Source organism: Protopterus annectens, chromosome 3.part1, assembly GCF_019279795.1.
Source record: "Protopterus annectens isolate FY-2018-M chromosome 3.part1, PAN1.0, whole genome shotgun sequence".
Classification (NCBI taxonomy): domain Eukaryota; kingdom Metazoa; phylum Chordata; order Ceratodontiformes; family Protopteridae; genus Protopterus; species Protopterus annectens.
Window position 1 is genome coordinate 27,067,746 of NC_056732.1, and position 20,164 is coordinate 27,087,909.

A 20,164-nucleotide genomic window follows, 5' to 3' on the forward strand; every position below is an offset into this window, starting at 1 on the left:
GATGGTTGCTGCCATAAAGCCCAGGATCCTAAGGAATTGTCTTGCAGTGATTACATGGGTCTGCAGCAGGGCTTTGAAATGGGAGGTCAGGGAGCTGACTTTGTCTTGGGGTAAGAAAAGCCTTCCTTAGGTCTGTCCTGATTCTGCAACCCAGAAATATCTTGTCTTTCTCTGGGACTAGGGAAGACTTTGGGAGGTTGAGGATAAATCCCAGATTTTGCAGGAGGGACATGGTGAATAGCAGATGGGCAAAAAGGGTTTCTTTGCAGTCTGCTAGGATCAGGATGTCATATAGTTAGGGATAAATCTGGATTCCCTGTGATCTGCAATGGGGAATGGCAGGTACCAGGCAATTTCGTGAATACTCTGGGGGCAGTGGACATACCAAATGGCAAGGCAGTAAATTGGAAATGAGAGGAGAGTCCAGAGAATCGTAAATATTTTCCATGGGGAGGGAAGTATGGGAATGTGCAAGTAAGCCTCTTTTAGGTCCAATGTGGCCATGAAAGCCATGGAAGGTATGAGAGGAAGAAGGCTTGGGAGCGACAGCATTCTGAAGGTGGGCACCTGTTAAGACTAGATTTAGGAAGGAAAGGTCTAGAATAGGTCTCCATGGTCTGTCTTTTTTGGGACCAGGAACAGTCGAGAGTAGAAGCCCTTTCCTTCCTGTCCTGAGGGGACCGGTTCTATGGTACCCAAGTTCAGAAGGTCTGTCAGGACTCGTGGCAAAAGATGCCTTGGATTTCTGGGGGCAAAGAGAATTTTTCTTAGGGGTGGCCTTTCTTTCCAGGAAAGGAAGCATCCTCTTTGGATAATGGCCACGACCCATCTGTCTGTAGTGAAGGTCTTCAAAAATGGCAGGCAGTGAGACAAGATGGGCAGAAAGGGGTAGGGGGGGCAAGGCAGTCACGCATTGTTGGGACCTCCTCTGTCTTGAAAGGGCTGCCTAGGGGAGGCTGAGGGGCAGCTATCCTGGAAGAGGTAGGCCTTCTGTTACCTCTTCTGGGCCTGGAAGAGGCAGATTCAACAGGGGCTGGTTATGTCTTACAAAGGTGGCCTTGGCCGGGTGGTTCCTACAGTATTTGGGGATGGGGGACACCAATAAATGTTTTATGTCTTGTAATTCCTTACTCTTTTTTGGCAGGTTTTTGAATAGATCTGCAGATTGTTTTCCAAAGAGGAAACTGGGGTCCAGGGGGCATCAAGGATCTTAGACTTAAAATCCTCTTGTAGGTACTGAAGTCTAAGCCAGGAATATCTCCTGAGAACAGAGACAGATGCTGCAGAGCGAGCATAAGCCTCTGCAGCATCATAGCTGCATCTGATAGAGTGTCTAGCTACTTGGACAGCCAGAGAAAGTTTTGAAGACATGTCAGCTTTAGTGGGGCAGTCCGGAGTACTGGCTAGTAAGGTGGTAGCTTGAGAGACCAAGTCCAGAGCAAATTTGGTCATATGAGTTTGATAGTCGATGGCTCTAAAGGCCAAAGTGGAAGAGGTGTATACCTTCTTACCAGTCCTATCCACAGACTTGCTATCTTTGTCAGTGGGTAAGACTGAGGAAGAAGGAATGAGTCTGGATTGTTTCTCCGGATATGTGGCAATCACAGCTGGGTTTGCCAGTAGGGGTTTGACTAGAAATTTCTGATCCTCAGGCTCCTTGTAAAAGCAGTCTGGGCATTTAGGGGCAGGTGGCTGAGTCTGGTGTCTTAGATGCAGAGGAAAAGGCATCCAAGTATGCAAGGGTGACAGGTGGGATAGCAGAAGGTGAGGGGGATTCTACCTATAACAATTCAAAGTACCTTTTCTGGGTTTCAGACATTTGAGAGGTGTCCCATTTGAAATATTCTTTCATTTTGGTGATAGTTTCACCAAACGTAATATCCTCTGGAGGAGAGTCTACCTCTATAATAGAGTCCTCATCTGGGGAGTAGTACTCCTGAGGGGAAGCAATTTGTGAGGTGTAAGAGATGGATTCCTCAGAAGGAGAACAGTCAGGGTCTTGCTCTTCTTCCCTATCCTGAGAGGTTGGAGGGGGGAGAGCAGAAGCAGGCCTAGGGCTTAGCAGTGGTAAAATGGAGGTAGATGAGGCTGAAGGCCTGAGGGCCAAAAAGGCCTGCATCATGGAGGAAGTGAAGGACTGCCAGTCAGGTAGGCCTTCCTGAGTCATGGTCAAATAACTTAGGCGTAGGCCTGGAGTTGGATCCCGATATAACAGAAGTAGCTTCCAGAAGAGATATCCCAGTCAGAGGCTCTGCTAAGTCTGGTTCCCCCTCGACCACGATGGTAGTCGAGGTCTGGGCTGGCTCCGGGGACGTGCCAGTTGTCGGCTGCAAAATGGCTTCCACAAAGGTCGCCTCTGAAGTCGGCTGTTCTTCCGAGCGCCCCCAGGGCCTTTTTTTAAATAGAAGTAAACTTACTCAGAATCAGCCAAGGCATGAGAAAAAGGACAATGCATCTGACCTATGATTTCAGCAGATTGGGGTAATACTGAGAGGAGCATTATGGGTAGAGGCTGGCTCGAGAGTTTGGAAGGAGCGAGCTGGAGTAAAACAGCCGAGTCAGTTCCAAAGCTTGGAACCCAGCCCACTGTCAAGGACTGAGTGAAGATTGAATATTACAAAACTTCTCAATAACATTTCCAGACAGAGTAAAAATATTTCTTAAAGGTTTTCAAATGTCATTTTTCTTATATGAGTATGAAAGGAAGTCTGCAATTTATGAACAGAAGAAGGAAAGAACAATCACCAAACCTACTTCAAGATGTTCAAAACTGTATCAGTTTACAGCATGATGACTGAAATAATGGGACATTTGGAGAGAAAAGGAGTAAATATGTCAGTTTCAAGCTAGATGTTGTGGGGAGGACACAGTGATGAGTACATCATGATATGCTACTGTATTATATACTTGTTCCACCTTTCCAGGTAGTGATTACAAGAAGCATACATTACCAGTGATACAGTTGTAAACTTGTACCCTCTAAATTTAATTTAGGTTCACAGGTAAGTACCATGGTATCTGCCCTTGTGGGTCATTTTAAGCCTAGCCAATTTCCCTTTTGTGCTCAGATTAACCTATTCCATTTGGTTACAGATTGGCCTTACCCATCCCATGGTCAATAAAAAGAAGTTATGTCTTACCATAACGTTCCAGCTCTATTGTTGATCCTCATTCAGTCATTATGCATGGGTATTGGTTCCGACCTCGGAACAGAGCCGGCCATTTTCCAAGCTCGCGTCAGCTTCAAACTCTCGAGCTAAACTCTTACCTACAATCCCCCTCTCCCTGTTACCTCAGATTGAGTTTGCAAGTCAAAGAAGGTAGAGGCTACCTCTGGTCAAATAACCTAAGAGAAATGGATGGTGAGATCCACTAGAAACCACAGGAGGGGGAAGGAGGGATGGTCGTAATGACTGAACAAGGATCAACAATACAGATGGAATGTTATGGTAAGACATAACTTCTTTATCCAATATTGTTAATCCTTGTTCATTCCCTACACATGGGACAGAGTCCCCAGCTACCTCTATTCCTGGGAGGCTGTCATGGAAGGACATTCCTGAGCACCATAGAACCGAAAGATGCTCTTCCCCTGGAGGCCAAATCCAATTTGTAATGATTGATGAAGGTATGAGGCATAGCCCAAGTTGCAGCTGCACAGGTGTCATGTAAAGAAGCTCTGGCATGGAAGGCAGCAGAAGTTGCCACCGACCTTGTTGAATGAGCTTTCATGGTAGTAGGCAATGAGATATTACGTTGTGTATAAATGAAGGTCACAGTCCTTCAACCATCTAGCTAATGTGACGTTAGCAACAGCAGATCCTAATCTCGGTCCAGAAAAGGCCAAAAATAGCTGGTCAGATTTACGAAAGGACCTCATCCTGTTTAAGTAAAAACGGATTTGCCTGTGGATATCTAAGGTATGTAGGCAATACTCTCCTCTGTTTGAATGATTGGGAAAGAAAACTGGCAATTCAATGGTTTGATTAATGGACATTTCAGAGATCACTGTTGGCAGAAAAGATGGATTAGTTCTCAGAGACACTCTATCTCTATGAAAAATCAAGTATGGACTCTTGATACATAAAGCTTGAAGCTCAGAAATACGTCTGGCAGACGTAATGGCGACCAAAAAAGTACAGTTTTGTACCTACCATAAATGTAGATGTCCGATAGGAATGCATCTGCAGTCCTTACAAATGGGTTGTCCTGTCGTCAGGCAGCCCTTCGGTCGGCCGGATTCCAAAGTCTGGGTCTGGCCTCGGCTGGTGTCGCACTTCACCCGACGTCATAGCTGCAGTTATTCGGGTATAAAGGCATCAGCCGACGCCATTTTCCTCAGTGTTTCTTGCCCCAGATGCCAGGTGCCCTCTTGGAAGGCTAAATTTGGATAAATGCCAATGGTTCCAAATAGTAGAGAGCAAACACAAAAAATAAGCATGTATGTACATATATACAAACAAATACACCATAATAGATTCCCCCAGCTAGCTATAAGGTGGGCAAATACCCTAGGAGTACCACAGAGGGGAAGGCGGGTGGGTAATCCTGACTGCAGATGCATTCCTATCGGACATCTACATTTATGGTAGGACATCTACATTTATGGTAGGTACAAAACTGTACTATGTCCTTCAAGGATGCATCTGCAGTCCTTACAAATGGGTAGAATACCATAGCCAAACTGGGGGAGGAGGCAAAAATAAGTTATGGTGTAGTTAAGATCCCGTGCCAAACAGCAGTGGCAAAACCTGCTCGGGATCTAGAGTATAAAGGTAAATTATAATGCTTGGCAAATGTATGCACGGAGCTCCAAGTAGCAGCCTCTAAAATGTCCTTGGTAGCCACTCCTCGTAGGAAAGCTGTGGTAGTGGCTGTAGCCCTTGTAGAGTGAGGCCTGATGTTTTCTGGAGTTTTCTTTCCATGGTAGGAGTAACAAAATCTAATGCAATTTCCTATCCACTTTGAGATTGTCTGTTTTGAAATTGCTTTTCCTTCCATCCCTGTTGCATTTGCTACCAGTAGCCGGTCAGTTTTTCTATTGCCTTTGGTCCTGTCCAGGTAGTAGCGTAATTGTCTATGTACATCCAAGGTATGCAAAAGTCTTTCTCCCCTGTTCTGTGGGTTGGGGAAGAATGTAGGTAGGTGGATAGCCTGATTTAAGGATACTCTGGAGACCACCTTAGGCATGAAAGTAGGATTTGTTCTCATGGACACTATCTTGATGAAAGATCAGGAAGGGTTGTACTGCCATTAATGCCTGTAGCTCAGATACCCTTCTTGCTGAAGTGATTGCCAGCAGGAAAGCAGTTTTCCATGATAAGTATTGTAATTCTGCTGTTGCTGCTGGTTCGAAAGGAGGAAGTGTCAATTTTTCTAGCACAAAGTTCAAGTCCCATGCTGGCAATGGTGGCTTCCTAGGAGGTTTTACATTTTAATTCCTCTCAGAAACTGCCTGAGCAGAGGATGTGAGAAGACTGGAGGATCCAAGTCGTATTCTGCTGAAATAGCTGATGCATGAATCTTAATGGAAGAATAGGACAGGCCTTTGTGGAAGAGCTCTGCCAAGTATTCCAGGATGTTGGCTATGTTTACCAGTGACACATCTTCTCCTTTTGCAGTACTCCAAATGAGATATCTTTTCCATTTTGCTGAAAAATTTTTCCTTGTTGAGGGTCTGCGAGCCTCCAGGATAATGTCTTTAACCCTCGGGGATAAATTTGGGTTAATTGGCCTTATGCAATGTTCCAGGCAGTCAGCTGCAGCGTTTTCAGGTTTGGATGCAGGATGTTGTAGTTGTTTTGTGTTAACAGCAAGGGAACCAGGGGTAGGGCCATATTTGTTCCAGACATGCTCCTCAGTAATGGGTACCAATGTTGCCTTGGCCAGTCTGGAGCTATCAGAATGATCCTTGGACGGTCCTCTTTGATCTTCAAAAGCACCTTGTGCATCAAAGGAAGTGGTGGGAATGCATATGCTGTCAGGTTTTTCCAACTGAAAGATAGGGAGTCCACCTTCCAAGCAAGTGGGTGGTACATCCTTGTGCAGAATTTCTTTAGCTGGTGATTGCGTGGGGATGCAAATAAGTCTATTTCTGGGAGTCCCCATTTTCTTGTAATGGTTTTGAAGATGTCCGGATGCAGCATCCATTCGTGGGCATCCGTGGTAGTCCTGCTTAATATGTCTGCTAGAATGTTTTCTTTTCCTGGTACAAAAATTGCTTGTAACTGAATGTTGTAGCTCAGGGCCACATTCCAGAGGTCCAGCACCATCTGAGGCGTCCGTCGTGATGGTTTGGCTTGGTTGAGTGCTGTGGAAGGGCAATCCTGTGTTTGATTGACAGGCCTGAGCCCACCATAGGAATTCTTGCTTCAGGCATGGAATTATTGGAATTTGAGTTTCTAGGCTGTGCTTGTGTTGAGACCATAAATTCCTTAGGTACCACTGTAACTTTCTCATATGCAGTCTGGCATGTGGAACCAATAATATGCAGGATGCCATGAAGCCCAAGGCTTGCAGGACTTTTCTTGCTGTTAGATGGTTCTGCTTTGTTAATGCCAAAAAGTAGAGAGGTAGTTGCTCCTGTTTTTCTACTGTTAGGAATGCCATTTGTTTTGATGTGTCCAGCTCTGCACCCAAAAATGTTATCCTTTGGGATGGTGTCAGCCTTGACTTTTTTATATTGACTGTATATCCCAGTGCTTGCAGTAGGTAAATGACCCTTTTCAAGTCTTCTGCTAGCTTGTTTTTGTTGTCCGCTTGTATCAGGCAGTCGTCCAGGTAACGGTATATTAGGATTCCCTGAAGCCTGCAATGAGCAATTACTGATGCCAGGCATTTCGTGAACACTCTGGGCGCAGTAGATAAGCCAAAGGGCAATGCTGAGAATTGATAATGCTCTGATCCTGCAAGAAATCTGAGGTATCTTCTGCAATTTGGTCGTATGGGGACGTGCAGGTATGCCTCCTTGAGATCTAGAGTTACCAGCCAAGACTCCTTGCCCAGCATGGGAAGAAGCTGCTGTAGAGTCAGCATTTTGAATTTTGGAACAATGAGGAATGTGTTTAAAGCGGACAGGTCGAGAATAGGTCTCCATTTGCTCTCTTTTCTTGGTACCAAGAAGAGTCTGGAGTAAAATCCCTTTCCTTGCTCCATAGATGGTACCTTTTCCACAGCTCTCATCTTTAATAATTGAGATATTTGTTTTAGAGCTTCTGCCTTTTGATTTGGAGGTAGGTTTGGCATTCCTCTCTTCCCTGGTAGAGTATGGAAGTGAAACCTGTAACCTTGGTCTATTGTCTGCAAAATCCACTTGTCTCTTGTGATGTAATGCCAATTTGTTGAAAATAAGGCTAGCTTTCCGCCTAAGGGTGCTTCTAGTTGTTCCCTGGTAGGCGGTGCCAGAGCCAAGTCACTGTGATTGTCCTGTAGTTGTGGTGGTGGCTGTGTCTGTGGTTGTACCTCGCTGGTTGTTACCCTGCCACTGGCGACCCCTGTAGGCACCCCTGGATTGGCTTCTGCCTCTTGAACGCCTATTCCTGCCTCTCTGAGCTCTGGAGGAGTCTGGAAAGGACCAATTCTTGGAGGGCCAATTCCTGCTAAACCTTGGAGGTTGGACCTGTAAGAAATCTTTCACTGTTTGGACAGATTTTGCCTTCTCTTCCATCTTCTTCAGCACCTGTTGTGCAGGAGAACCAAACAAATTGATCTTATCCATGGGAGCATCTAATAGTTTTGATTTGACATGGTCTGGTAAGGCCTGCTCTTTTAACCATGCATGCCTTCTGATAACTGTGCCAGTCATGGCTGATCTAAAGGAAGCCTCCAGTGCATCATAGCCACATTTTAAAGAATGGTTACTGACTTGCTGAATGTTATGTAACATTTCCTGAACAGATTTTTTGTCTAATGGTTCATCCGAGGACAGCTTTTTGGTTAACTGGTCTAGCATAAATTCTTGATACTGGATCATGTGAAATTGACAGTTCAAGGCCCTAGCTGAAAGAGTAGCAGAAGTGTAAACTTTTTTACCCCATCTCTCTAATGACCTGGATTCCCTTTCAGAGGGGAGGGGGATTTTGGCAGAGGTAGCTGCTACAGCCTTAGGTCCTTGGGAGATAGTCTTCGGGATCTGCAAAAGGAGCCTTATACAAATGGTAATGCGTGTCCGGGACCCTGTAGTACCTATCGGGCTTAGCAGGGGCCGGAGGTAGAGAATCAGGAGCAGTACAAGCATCATTAAATGCATCATCTACAACAAAAAGAACTGGAGGTATGGCTAAAGGCCTATGTTATGGTAAATGCAGAAAGGTTCTAAGCCTTTTTCTGGAGTCTGAAAAATCCTGGCCCTGCCACTGAAATTGTTCCCTCATAGCATGCAAGGTTTCCCCAAAGGAAAATTCCTCAGGCGGAGAGGCAGAAGGGATGGACTCTTCAGCATCAGAGTCTTCATAAGGGGAGAAAGGAGCCTCTGGAGGGTCTGTGTCATTTGAATCATCAGAGGAATCATCTGTAGAAACTGGCTCAGGGGGCTCTGCTCTAGGCCTCTTCTCTGGAGGTGGGTGAGAGGCCCTGTCTGGTTGAGGTTGGGATCCCCGGATTAAAGAAATGAGATCCTCTGCTAAACTAAGCATTTGTGAACTAGAGCTAGGCCTGTGAGAGGGGGTCTTAGCAGGCACAGATTTAGTAGTTTTAGCTGCTTTAGCCCTGGCAAAGGCCTTAATGGACATGGCTGCAGGTGGCCTAGCAGCTCCATGTGCAGGGGTTGAAATATCCAAGGGAATAGTGTCAGATAATTCCTGAGAAACTGCAACAGCAGGAAGGATTTCAGAAGCCGATTCAACCAGGTTGGAAGAGGCCTCGGTAGAAGGTAAGTTTTCGGCTGAAGGAAGAACCGCTTGCTCGGTTTCAGCCGAAACCGAGACACCCATGGTTGGCTTAACCGCGGTTTCGGCCGAAACCGCGGACCGCGAGTGTCGGTCCTTTTCCTTGCGCTTTTTAGATATTTGCGTAGTCGGAGGATCCGACGGCATAATATAAGCAAAATTGGAGCCGAAAAACTCCTCAGCAAATTCCGACCGACGTCTAAGCGTCCGCCGGTTAAAAGAAGCACAGGCTAGACAAGCTGCTACGTCGTGGTCTCGGCCTAAACAAGGTAAGCAGTAAGAGTGGAAATCTTTATGAGGTATTTGTTTCCCACAAGTTAAACAGTTATTCACTTTTTCTGACATCGGCTGAGGCAAGAAAGAGTCCCCAACGGGTACTTAGCTTTTAGAAGTCTTGGTAGTAGTATTCGGTAGTAATCTCTGGTTCTGACCGACCGGCACTTGCGAACAGCTTCTGCTTGGCGCCATGCAATAAAGACTGAGGAAAATGGCGTCGGCTGATGCCTTTATACCCGAATAACTGCAGCTATGACGTCGGGTGAAGTGCGACACCAGCCGAGGCCAGACCCAGACTTTGGAATCCGGCCGACCGAAGGGCTGCCTGACGACAGGACAACCCATTTGTAAGGACTGCAGATGCATCCTTGAAGGACATCAAGGTTTTCCATGATAAATGCTTGAGGCCGCAAGAAGAGGCTGGTTCGAAAGGTGGCATTGTCAGAGCTTGTAGAACTAATGATAAATCCCATGGCTGAATAGGTTCTCTGAAAGGTGGCTTCAGATGATTCACACCTTTTATGAAGGTCTTTCACAATTTGTAGAACATAAGAGAGGAATCTTGGACAACCTCATGAAAATTAGAAATTGTAGCCAAATTAACTCTAATGGTAGAGGCTGATAGCCCCGATTGGAAAAGGTTGGCCAGACAGTCTAGTATTATCGACACTGGTGCTGAGAAGGGATCTACTTGTTTATCTTTCAGCCAACAGGTAAATCTTTTCCACTTGCTCAGATAAGTAATTCTAGTGGAAGCCTTATGAGATGCGATGAGAATGTCACGTACTGGTAAAGAAAGATAATTCTGCCTGGCAATCAAGGGAATTGGAGTAGCCAAACTGTGAGCTTCAGGCTGTTCAACTTGGGATGAATCAGGTTCTGTGGATATGAGATCAACTCCGGGGTTGGAAGGAGAATCCATGGTCGACCTAGTAGGTGAGGCCAAAGGAAGGGGAACCAAATCTGTCAAGGCCAATATGGTGCTATGAGGATCACCTTGCTCTTCAACCGACGGGCTTTCTTCAGAAACTGGGGAATGAGGGGAAAAGGGAATGCGTAAAGAAGACCCGAGGGCCAATCGTGGACTAGAGCGTCCCTGGGTGACTGTCCCGGAGGGGGAATCAGGGAGAAGTAATTGCTGCATTTGTAGTTGGTCGGGGATGCAAAGAGGTTGCACCAAGGATGGCCCCAGCGGTGGAAGATCTCCGCCGCTATCAAGGGATTCAGAGACCACTCGTGAGGTTGAAGAATGCACCTGCTGAGTCTATCTGCTATCACGTTGGAACTCCCGGGAATGTGCATTGCTAGAAGAAAATGGTTGGTAGCCATCGCACGCTGCCATATCCTCATGGCCTCTTGATAAAGAGGGTAAGATTTGGTTCCACCTTGTTTGTTGATGTACCAGACCACCGCCATGTTGTCTGATTGAATTGCAATTGTCCCAGATGGCAGCAGGGGATGGAATGCTTGCAATGCCAGAAGTACCGCCCTCAGCTCTAGAACATTTATATGCAGATGGGCCTCCAGTTCGGACCAAGTGCCTTGGACTGTCTGTCCCTGACATAGCCCCCCCACCCCATCAGGGAGGTGTCTGGGGTCACTGTGGCCTTGGGTTGCTGGGGGGAGAAGGGGCGAGACCATTGTGACAGATTGTGTGTCATCCACCAATTTAAATCCTGTTTGCACCTGTGGGTTACTCAAATCATGGCTGAAAGAGGATGCTGAAAGGAATATCATTGGGTGAGCAGTAGCCACTGTAGAAGCCTCATGTGAAACCTGGCCAGGGGGACAATAGTGATGGAGGCTGCCATGGAACCCAGCAGCTGTAGAACCAAGTGAGCTGTGGATTTCTCCCTTGAAAGGATTGGAATCAGTTGTTGCTTTATTCTTAAAATTCTGTGCTCTGGAATAGCAGCTCTGCAGTTCTTTGTGTCCAAGATAACCCCTATGAATTCTGTCGACTGAGATAGGGTGAGATTGGATTTTTGCCAGTTCATGGTTATGCCTAGCCTTTGTGCAGCGAGGAGAGAGTATGCCAGGGCTTCTTCCAGTAGATGTCTGGTGGGGGCAGAAATGAGCCAGTCGTCTAGGTATGGAAACACCTGGAATCCTTGAAGTCGCAAGTGAGCTGTGACAACTGCCATGCACTTTGTGAACACTCTGGGGGCTGTAGAGAGTCCGAAGGGCAGTACTCTGAACTGGTAGTAACTGGCTCCCACACGGAAGCACAGAAATCTTCTTGATGGCCTGTCCACTTTTATTTGGTAGTACGCATCTTGAAGATCTATCGAGCACATCCAGTCGTCTTTTTCCAAAAGCGGGAAGATAGACTGTATTGTGACCATCCGGAATTTTTGTACTCTCACAAACTTGTTCAATACACTGAGATTCAAAATTGGTCTCCAGTCCCCGGTTTTCTTTGGCACCAAAAATAGTCTTGAGTAGAATCCGGATCCTATCTGGTCTGGAGGGACTACTTGGATGACTCTCTTTCTTAGCAGCTTTTCTATCTCTAGTGCTGCTTCTTCCCTTTGACTGGATGGAACGTTGGGAAGGTTTTTTGAAAGGAAAGGACAAAGATCGAAGGGGATATGATAACTTCTGGTTATAATCCTCTGTACCCAAGAATCAGTGGTGATGGTTAGCCAGGCAGAAGAGTGCAAGGAGAAACGTCCCCCAACCACCTCCAGAGGAAAGGGGTTTGGCCGTTCTTCAGGAGCGCTGGTAGGATTGGCCAGGGAAAGAGTCCCTGGAACCCTGGTTACACGGACCCCCTCTGCCCCGAAAGGAGAGTCTTCCCTGTGAGTTTCCCCCTCTGCCTCTAGGGAAGAACTCGGCCTGTGTGTCATGGAAAGGACCCTGAGATTTCTTGAACCATATCTTCCCACTCTTTTGGTTTCGGGAGAAAGCACGTTAAGGGGAAGAATAATGGACACCAATGGCAGAAAGTGTATTACCGTCCTGTTCACATCTGGTCAGTGTGCTTTTAACTTTGGGTCCAAACAACGAGGAGGCCTCAATGGGAGCCTTAAAGGGTTCTGCAAAATTGCACAAGCACATCCAGACTTGTCGTTTCAAGACCGTAGCTGAACCCGCTGCTCTAGCTGCTCCTTCTGATGTGTGAGATAACAGTTGCATAGAGGAGTTAGACATTGATTCAATGGTGGCCAGCTGAGAGGTCACTTTGTCACGGACCTCATCAGACACAGCACCCACCAAGGTTTCAGAAAGCTCAGAAATCAGATCCCTTTGAAGCCTGGTAAAGTGTGCCATATAATTCAGGCACCTGATAGTAAAGGTTGCTGATACAAAGGTGCGCTTCCCTATCCTGTCCAGTGCCCAGGACTTTTTGTTAGGCGGATGGACAGTCTGGCTTTCTTCTTCTGCCAGATCCTTTTTTGTTGCGGCCACCACCACCAAAGCATCCACAGGGATCCGTAGCAGGATGGGACAAAATCTTATCTGGCCTCTGTGGAACAGCTTCGATGGTGTCAGGAGCCTTCCAAGTACGCTGCACGATAAGCCGTATAAGTTCATCGGCAGGTGGGGTAACCCAGGAGGTAGGGGGCCGGGCACGAAAGGCCTGCAGGAACACATATTCCTCAGAGGTCAGATTAGAGGACTGCCAGTCACCTCTCTGTTTCAGGATTTCGAGGATATCACCAAAAGATACCTCAGAGGGTGACCGAGGGGATCCTTCCCCCTCATCAAAATCTGTGTCTTCAGTGAGGGACTCCTCTGTGGAGTCCATGTGCTTCCTCTTACACAAACTTTTCCGGTGGACTTCCTCAGTGGGAGAAGCTGGGGAAGACAACGGAAAAGGGGTTTCCTGTGGGAATATGTCCTGAGGCCCTTGCACCCGGTGTCCGCTCGGTGCGACTTGTGAAACCAGTGTACCAGTGGAGGGCGGAGGGATAGACAGTGCAGTATCACCAGCAGCAGCGAAAGCCTTCTCCATCAGTTGGAAGGCTGGTCCACCTGAAGAGGAGTGAATGTCTAGGACAGGGGTCACCCCTCCCTAAGTGGCTCAGCCTGCCGACCCGGAGTCCCTGGATGGCTGTGGAGCAGCAAACTATGCGTGTCATAACTGACATCCTGGGTTGTAACAAAACTTTCCTGCCATGAGGGCAACTGTGACTCCTTAGTGAGATCCATAAAGGGAACCGCAGAAGGGGAAGACTGTGCTATATCCATGGACTTCAAAGGCAATGAAGGAGGAGAATAAGAAGGGGTCTTTGGAGACGGGTGATCACCTCCCAAGGAAGGATAGTTCCTGGGGGGGGGGGGATACCTCTGGCCAAGAGCACCTGATCCACAAGACGCAACACATCGTGTTTGGAAAGGCTTCTAGTGGACCTCATGGAGACTGGGGGAGAAACAGGCCTGTCCACAGAAGAGGCAAAGTCGGTGCCCATCTCACCAGTCCACACCAAGAACAACGGTGCTGAGAGAGACTGGACTACGGGTGTCTGCACTGAAGAAGTCATCGGTGCCGAGGTCATGGTCTGCACCAACACAGGGGTCGGTGCCGAAGAGGTTGTCGGTACCGAAGATGGAACCGACAAAACTGGAGTCAACAATAAATCCGTCGGTTCCGAGGAAGATCTCGGAGCCGACGTGGTCAAGGTCTGCACCGACTGAATGGTTGGTGCCGATACAGTGGTAATAGTCTGAACCGAGGAGCCCCTTGGTGCTGATATAGTGAAGGCTGCAGGAGAAGACGGAGCTGAGATCACTAAAGGAGCCGAAGGCCTCGGTGCCAAAGGTCTAAGCACCGAAAGCACTGGGGCTGACTGAGTGAGCTCTAGAGCCGAAACTTTAGCCTTTTTAGGTTTTGGTTGGAGGGGGTCCCCAGCCGGGGACGAAGGCAAAGATTTAGCCTTGGTAGGAACATCCAAGATTTTCTTATGGGCTCTAAGAGCGGTTGAGGCCTCCGACCCAGAAATAGCCTCTGAAAAGGGAGATTTAAGAAGTCCCTTCAGTAACAGCTTGTTTTTCCTTTCCAACAACATTCTATTTGAAAAGTTCTCACAAATAGTACAGGGCGGGTCAACAGACAAGTGGGACGTCCCCAAACAATAAACGCACAAAGAGTGTGCATCAGAAGTAGGTAGTTTGTGTCCACAATCAGAACACCATTCAAACCCCAGAGTACCTCTCTTATCTGCCATAATAGCTAAATTAGAAAGCAGAAAAGGGTACCAGCAATGGTACAAAAGAATACCCAAAGGTATGAGAAAAAGGGAAGGATTACCAACGATGGTAAGGGGAAAATACCCCGTGGTAAACAATGAAATAGAAACTTTTCTGACAGAAAAGTAATATAAATTGTTATTAAACAACAAGAGAAGCAGCTTGACACAACCGAATAGCAATGAGGCAAATGAAATCTGAGGTAACAGGGAGAGGGGGATTGTGGGTAAGAGGTTAGCTCAAGAGTTTGAAGCTGACGTGAGCTTGGAAAATGGCCGGCTCAGTTCCGAGGTCGGAACCGATATCCATGTGTAAGGAATGAACGAGGATTAACAATATCAGATTCATATATTACCCCTAATGAGAATAACTGGGTTCATAAAATAGATAAATTGAGGGAACCCATTCATAGGATAAAGCATTTAAGAGCTGCCTCTGTCCATCATTAGTGCAAAGGCAGTCCTGGGGTAAACATTTTATTTCCCATCCATAGATAAAAGTTGCGCTTGAATACGGGCAGAAGATGAACTTTGTATTATGTGGATGGGGAGTATGTTCTAAAGCAAAGGTATCCTCTCTGTGAGATATACTGGTCCCTCCAAACTATTTTGTTGATGTTGCAGAAGAGGTTTAGATCCCCAGACCAAGTATTTCGGATGTCATCTGACCTACTGATGTTCTGTAAATCCATCAGTAATGGGTCAGTGGATGTCTTGTATGCCAGACATAGATCACCTCTTAGCAGTTTGTAGATAACCGAGTATAGTGACAGGGCTTTGAGTCTGTCCATTAAGGACATGTTGTTTAGGCCTTGTATCCTTTTAATAAAATATCTCTGTGAGCATTCCAGTTGTTGCATGTGTCTGGACAGATACATGACAAAGAGGGTATTATATTCAATGAGTGGCCTAATGAGGGCTGAGCAAATGGGGGACAATGACATCCGTAGATATAGACACAATCTTTTTGTTTATAAGCTGTGCAATACAGAAGTACTTTCATACAACAATGGCACATGTTGGTCTTTGGTCTAAGTTAGGTCACTGTCGACATAAGTTCCCAAATTCTGAACAACTGGGTCAGCTCTTAAGAACATATTAATGTGGTAATTCCCTGGGATAGATGGCTTCTCAAATGACATAATAATACATTTTTTGGCATTTAGGTTCAGTCCATGATTTTAGCAACAGTTATTGATTTGGGACCAACCTTCCTGCAGGATGGATAAGTCATATGGGGATTCAATAACTGCTCACAGCTTGCAGTCCTCTGCAAACTTGTTAGTCAGAGCCCATTGGTATTGGCTTTTACTTCAGAAAAGTAGAGGACAAGCAGGAGGGGTCGCAGCATATGCCCTGGGGGACTCAGTTGACGACTGGTCTCTTTGTGGAGGTAATTTACCCTATTTTGATTTCCCATGTCTTACCTGTGAGCCAGTGGGCAATCCAGTAGGTGACACAAGGGTTTATTTCCAGTTTACTTAGCTATTCTACTATGCCTGAGTAGGGAACTGAGTCAAAAACTTATGCCAGGTCAAGGTATGCTTTATGTACAGTTTTACCTTCATCCATTACTTTGGTGACCTTTCCAAAAAAAAAGTTTAAGTAAGCATGACCTGCCCTCTATGAATCCAAACTGGGACGGTTTCAGTATTGGGAGGTTCCCTATGGCCTGACTGATTAGTTCCTTGGCAAGTCTTTCCATGGCTTTGCGTATGAGGCTAGTCAGACTTATGGGTCTGTAACTGTCTGGGTCTGTGTAAGATCCTCCCTTATGCAGGGGAATGACTGGAGCTGTTCTCCATTTGCTTGCTACAAAACCTACATGGAGGCTGGGACTGCAGAGTGTTGTTAGCGGTGTGGCTAAATCGCGCTTCATGCTACTTAAGATGCATCCAGGGATATTGTCAGGACCCATTGAGGCAGTACTTTTAGCTTTTGATAACACGTTTAGGACTTGGTCTTGTGTGATCGCTGGAGGCAAGCTGGTTTCAGGTATATCTTGAGGGACAGACGGAGGGGAGAGAGGGGTAAAATTGGAACTAAATTTATAGACCAGTAGGTTTGCTACATCTTCAGCCTCAGTCTAGGTAAAATTGTTCACAATCAGCTCAGCGCTTTGCTGCACTGCACTTTTGAGATTATGAGCATAAAAAAATGCCTTGTGATTAGCCTCAAACTTACCTTTGGTGTAATTTTATTAAGCTCCTGAGTTGTTTGTTTACTTCAGTGACAAGGCCTCTAACATTCTGGGAATTACTCTTCTTAGTTTTGGTCAAAATTATTTTCCTTTTATTATAAAGCTTGTTGACATTATGGTTTGTTTCTGGAGTTTGCCTGCATGTGTTTCTATGGGATACAGCTGCATCTGTGCAGCTGTTTACATGCTGGTACAGTGTAATGGTGTACATTTCTGCCTATTCAATGAAGTTAACTGGATCTGGTGAGCATCTGAAGCTTGATAATGTATCACTTAGGAGTAGGTAGTTTGTCTTAAATTAAATTTCTGGAGGCACCTTGTGTGGAAGGGATCTCTGGTTTCAGTTTTATTTAGAAAGAGACTGCTTTATTACGTGTCTGAAGCTGGGGTACATGGCACCCTTGTGATGGGTAAAATGTTGCCCACTTAAAAATGAACTTATGCACCATGGCTAACATCAGGTATGCCTGGCTATACTTGTGTTTAATTGTTTTTCCCATTTCTACTTCTCAGGGTTTCAATGTGGTTTAAAACGAACAGTTTCACTCTATGCATGAAGTCCTATGTACTCATTTCATAAGTTCTCAGGGTTTCAATGCTGTTTAAAGTGATTGCTTTATGCATGAAGTCCTGTGAACTCATTTCATGATTTCTCGATGCGGTTTAAAACAATCAGTTTCACTCTATGCGTATGCATGAAGTCCTGCGTACTTCTTTCATAAAAGAGTACTGGCTCATGATTTCTTGAGTTTTATCACACTTTACTAACTATACTTCTCTCTCTAAAGGACTGATCACTGGCACACACACACTTTTATATTTGGTATGTAACCAGTAAAAAAATAAATTACCTCACATGAAATCCCTGCATAGCCGTGGGGACACTCACAGTATTCAACATCTGCAGCAGACAATATATCAATAGCATTCGGGTTAGCTGTATCGAGTGTTACAGATCCTAGCCTGCAAAAAAAGAGGCAAATAGGTCATACCACAACATGAAAAAGAAAGAAGGTAAGAAATAAAAAAAAAGGAGATACTTCAACAGCAGTTTTAGCTCGGCTGAACAAGCAAATGATGATTATCCTTTATACACCAGTTTTACCTTTACACCATCAAAATATATTTTTACATCTCTACAAAAAAAAATAGAACTTATCTTACTGAAAAACTGCAATAAACTCTAAAGGTTATCAGTTCTACAAGTCTTACCTGTATACTGCTTTCCATGCCCTATCATAACTAGCTCGGATCAGCAGACGTGACACATTCGCAAGAACTGTCATAAGCAAGTCCCGATCTACCAGCTGATTTGTACTGCCAGACACAAAATTCTCAGGCAGAAGCTGAATTTGGACTGTCTCCTTTTCAAATGGCTGCAATAACAATCCATCAGGACCTGTATGCAGTGTTTTTCCATTGCCCTAAAAAAAAAAGGGGGGGGGCTTTGTTTGAACAACTCTTTTCAAAAGCAACATTTTCAGTGTTTACTATAAAGTTCACTTCCAGTTTTATAAAAAAAAAAAAACCCTAGCTTTCCCCATTAATTACAAGATGTACATATATATATATATATATATATATATATATATATATATATATATATATATATATACATGCTCAAATTTTATTATCTGTATCTGTTGCTAAGACATATGAAAAATAGTACAATACAATGCAAATACATAATACAGACTATCTTAAGCACTCCGCACTGCAAACAAAAACTACAGAATTAAACAATGAGCTGCAGATGCAACACTTTATCCAGTGCCACCTGAAATTAGGTTTGAAAAGGAGTTGTCTCACATGGGTCTTCTAAGACATTCAAGTGCCCATGCTGACAGGGGTATGCTCCCTTTGGCGCATATGCAGTGTCCCAGCACAAGGGCAGGAGGTATGTGCACCTCTGCAGATGTCAGCTCTTGCTCACCTCTTGAACTCATTCCACATGCAGGAACTCAAAATAGACTTCAAAGACAACACAGCTGTGTAGGCATACTCACCAGCCAAGCATCGGACCTTCTGTGGGGAAGGTACCAAATGTCGGCACTATTAAAACAGTGAACAACATGAAGAATAACAATTATACATTTGAACATAATGACTGCAGCTGTAGCATCTCTCTTTGTCCACTGGAGTTGATCACAGGAGAATGCTTACCCTTTGAACAAGGATTCCAGAGCTTCCGACATTCCCTGCATAGAAAGTACAGTTGTGTACACTTACCATAAATGTAGATGTTCGAGTGTATTCACTGTTGCAGTCATTACATTTGGGTAATCTGCTGGCAGGTTGCCCTCAGTCGGCCTGAATTCCAAAGTCTTGGGTCCTGCATCGGTTGCTGTCTCCTCTTCCATGACGTCAGGTCGCCAGGGGTATAAAACAGGCAGCCAACGCCATTTTCTTTAGTTTTTCTTGCCCCAGATGTCAGGTGTCCCCCAAATGGGTAGCAAAAATATATACATAAGTTATACTTACATGCAACAATACAAACTTTACCTTCAACTACAAGCAAATACACCACAAAGGCTGTAAAACATAGTGAAGGAAAGAGGAACTCCAGAATAAGAGGGGGATGGCGGGCGGGTAACCTGGACTGCTACAGTGAATACACACGAACATCTACAATTACGGTAAGTGTACACAACTGTACTATGTTCTTCGTGTTTCACTGTCGCAGTAATTACATTTGGGTACAGTCCCAAAGCTATGGATGGGAGGCTGGAGCTAAACTGCATTAGGGACGGCTATAAGGCCCTGCAGAACTGCGGTGGCAAAGCCTGCCCTGGACTTAGAGTAGAGAGGCAAATGATAGTGTTTTGTAAAAGTGTGCACAGAACTCCAAGTAGCAGACTCTAGAATGTCTTTGGTTGGTACCCCTCTGAGAAAAGCTGCTGATGTAGCTGCAGCTCTGGTGGAATGAGACCTAATGCCCTTAGGCACCGGTTTGCCATGGTGTAAGTAGCAGAAACTAATGCAGTGGCTTATCCACTTTGAAATAGTCTGCTTTGAAATAGCCTTTCCCTCTGATCCTGCAGCAAATGTCACTAGTAACTGCTCAGTTTTTCTTAGAGCTTTAGTCCTGCTCAAGTAGGATCTTAGTTGTCTGTGTACGTCCAAGGAATGCAGAATCCGCTCCCTCTTGTTCTGCGGATTTGGCTAAAAGGTTGGCAGATGAACAGTTTAGTTAAGGCCCACACTGGAAACCACCTTAGGCATAAATGAAGGATTGGTCCTGAAGGACACCCTGTCTGGGTAAAATATGATAAAAGGCTCCACAGCCATGAGGGCCTGTAGCTCTGAGACTCTTCTTGCTGAAGTAATTGCCAGGAGCAGAGCTGTTTTCCATGATAAGAACTTTAAATCTGCAGTAGCTGCTGGTCCAAATGGAGGCAGAGTGAGTTTTTCCAACACATAATTGAGGTTCCATGCAGGAATTGGTGATCTTTTGGGAGGCCTTACATTTTTGGCCCCTCTAAGATACTGCTTTAGTAAAGGATGAGAAAAGATTGGTGGCTCTGTGTTGTAATGAGCTGAGATGGCAGAGGCATGGATTTTTACTGATGAAAAAGATAGGCCTTTGTCAAGCATCTCAGTCAAGTATTGTA

At 45.4% G+C, this 20,164-nt stretch overlaps 1 protein-coding gene across 1 annotated transcript in view; it reads right to left on the bottom strand.

The window, feature by feature from the left end:
• The window catches only part of LAMA1 (laminin subunit alpha 1), a 3,417,884-nt gene that overhangs the window by 3,073,648 nt on the left and 324,072 nt on the right, over positions 1-20,164 (bottom strand). Inside the window, exons 7-8 of the mRNA XM_044066516.1 lie at positions 17,766-17,977; positions 17,405-17,516 (exon numbers count right to left, since the gene is read on the bottom strand). Of these exons, the coding sequence (XP_043922451.1) occupies positions 17,405-17,516; positions 17,766-17,977 (324 nt within the window). The remainder of the gene's footprint in view (positions 1-17,404; positions 17,517-17,765; positions 17,978-20,164) is intronic.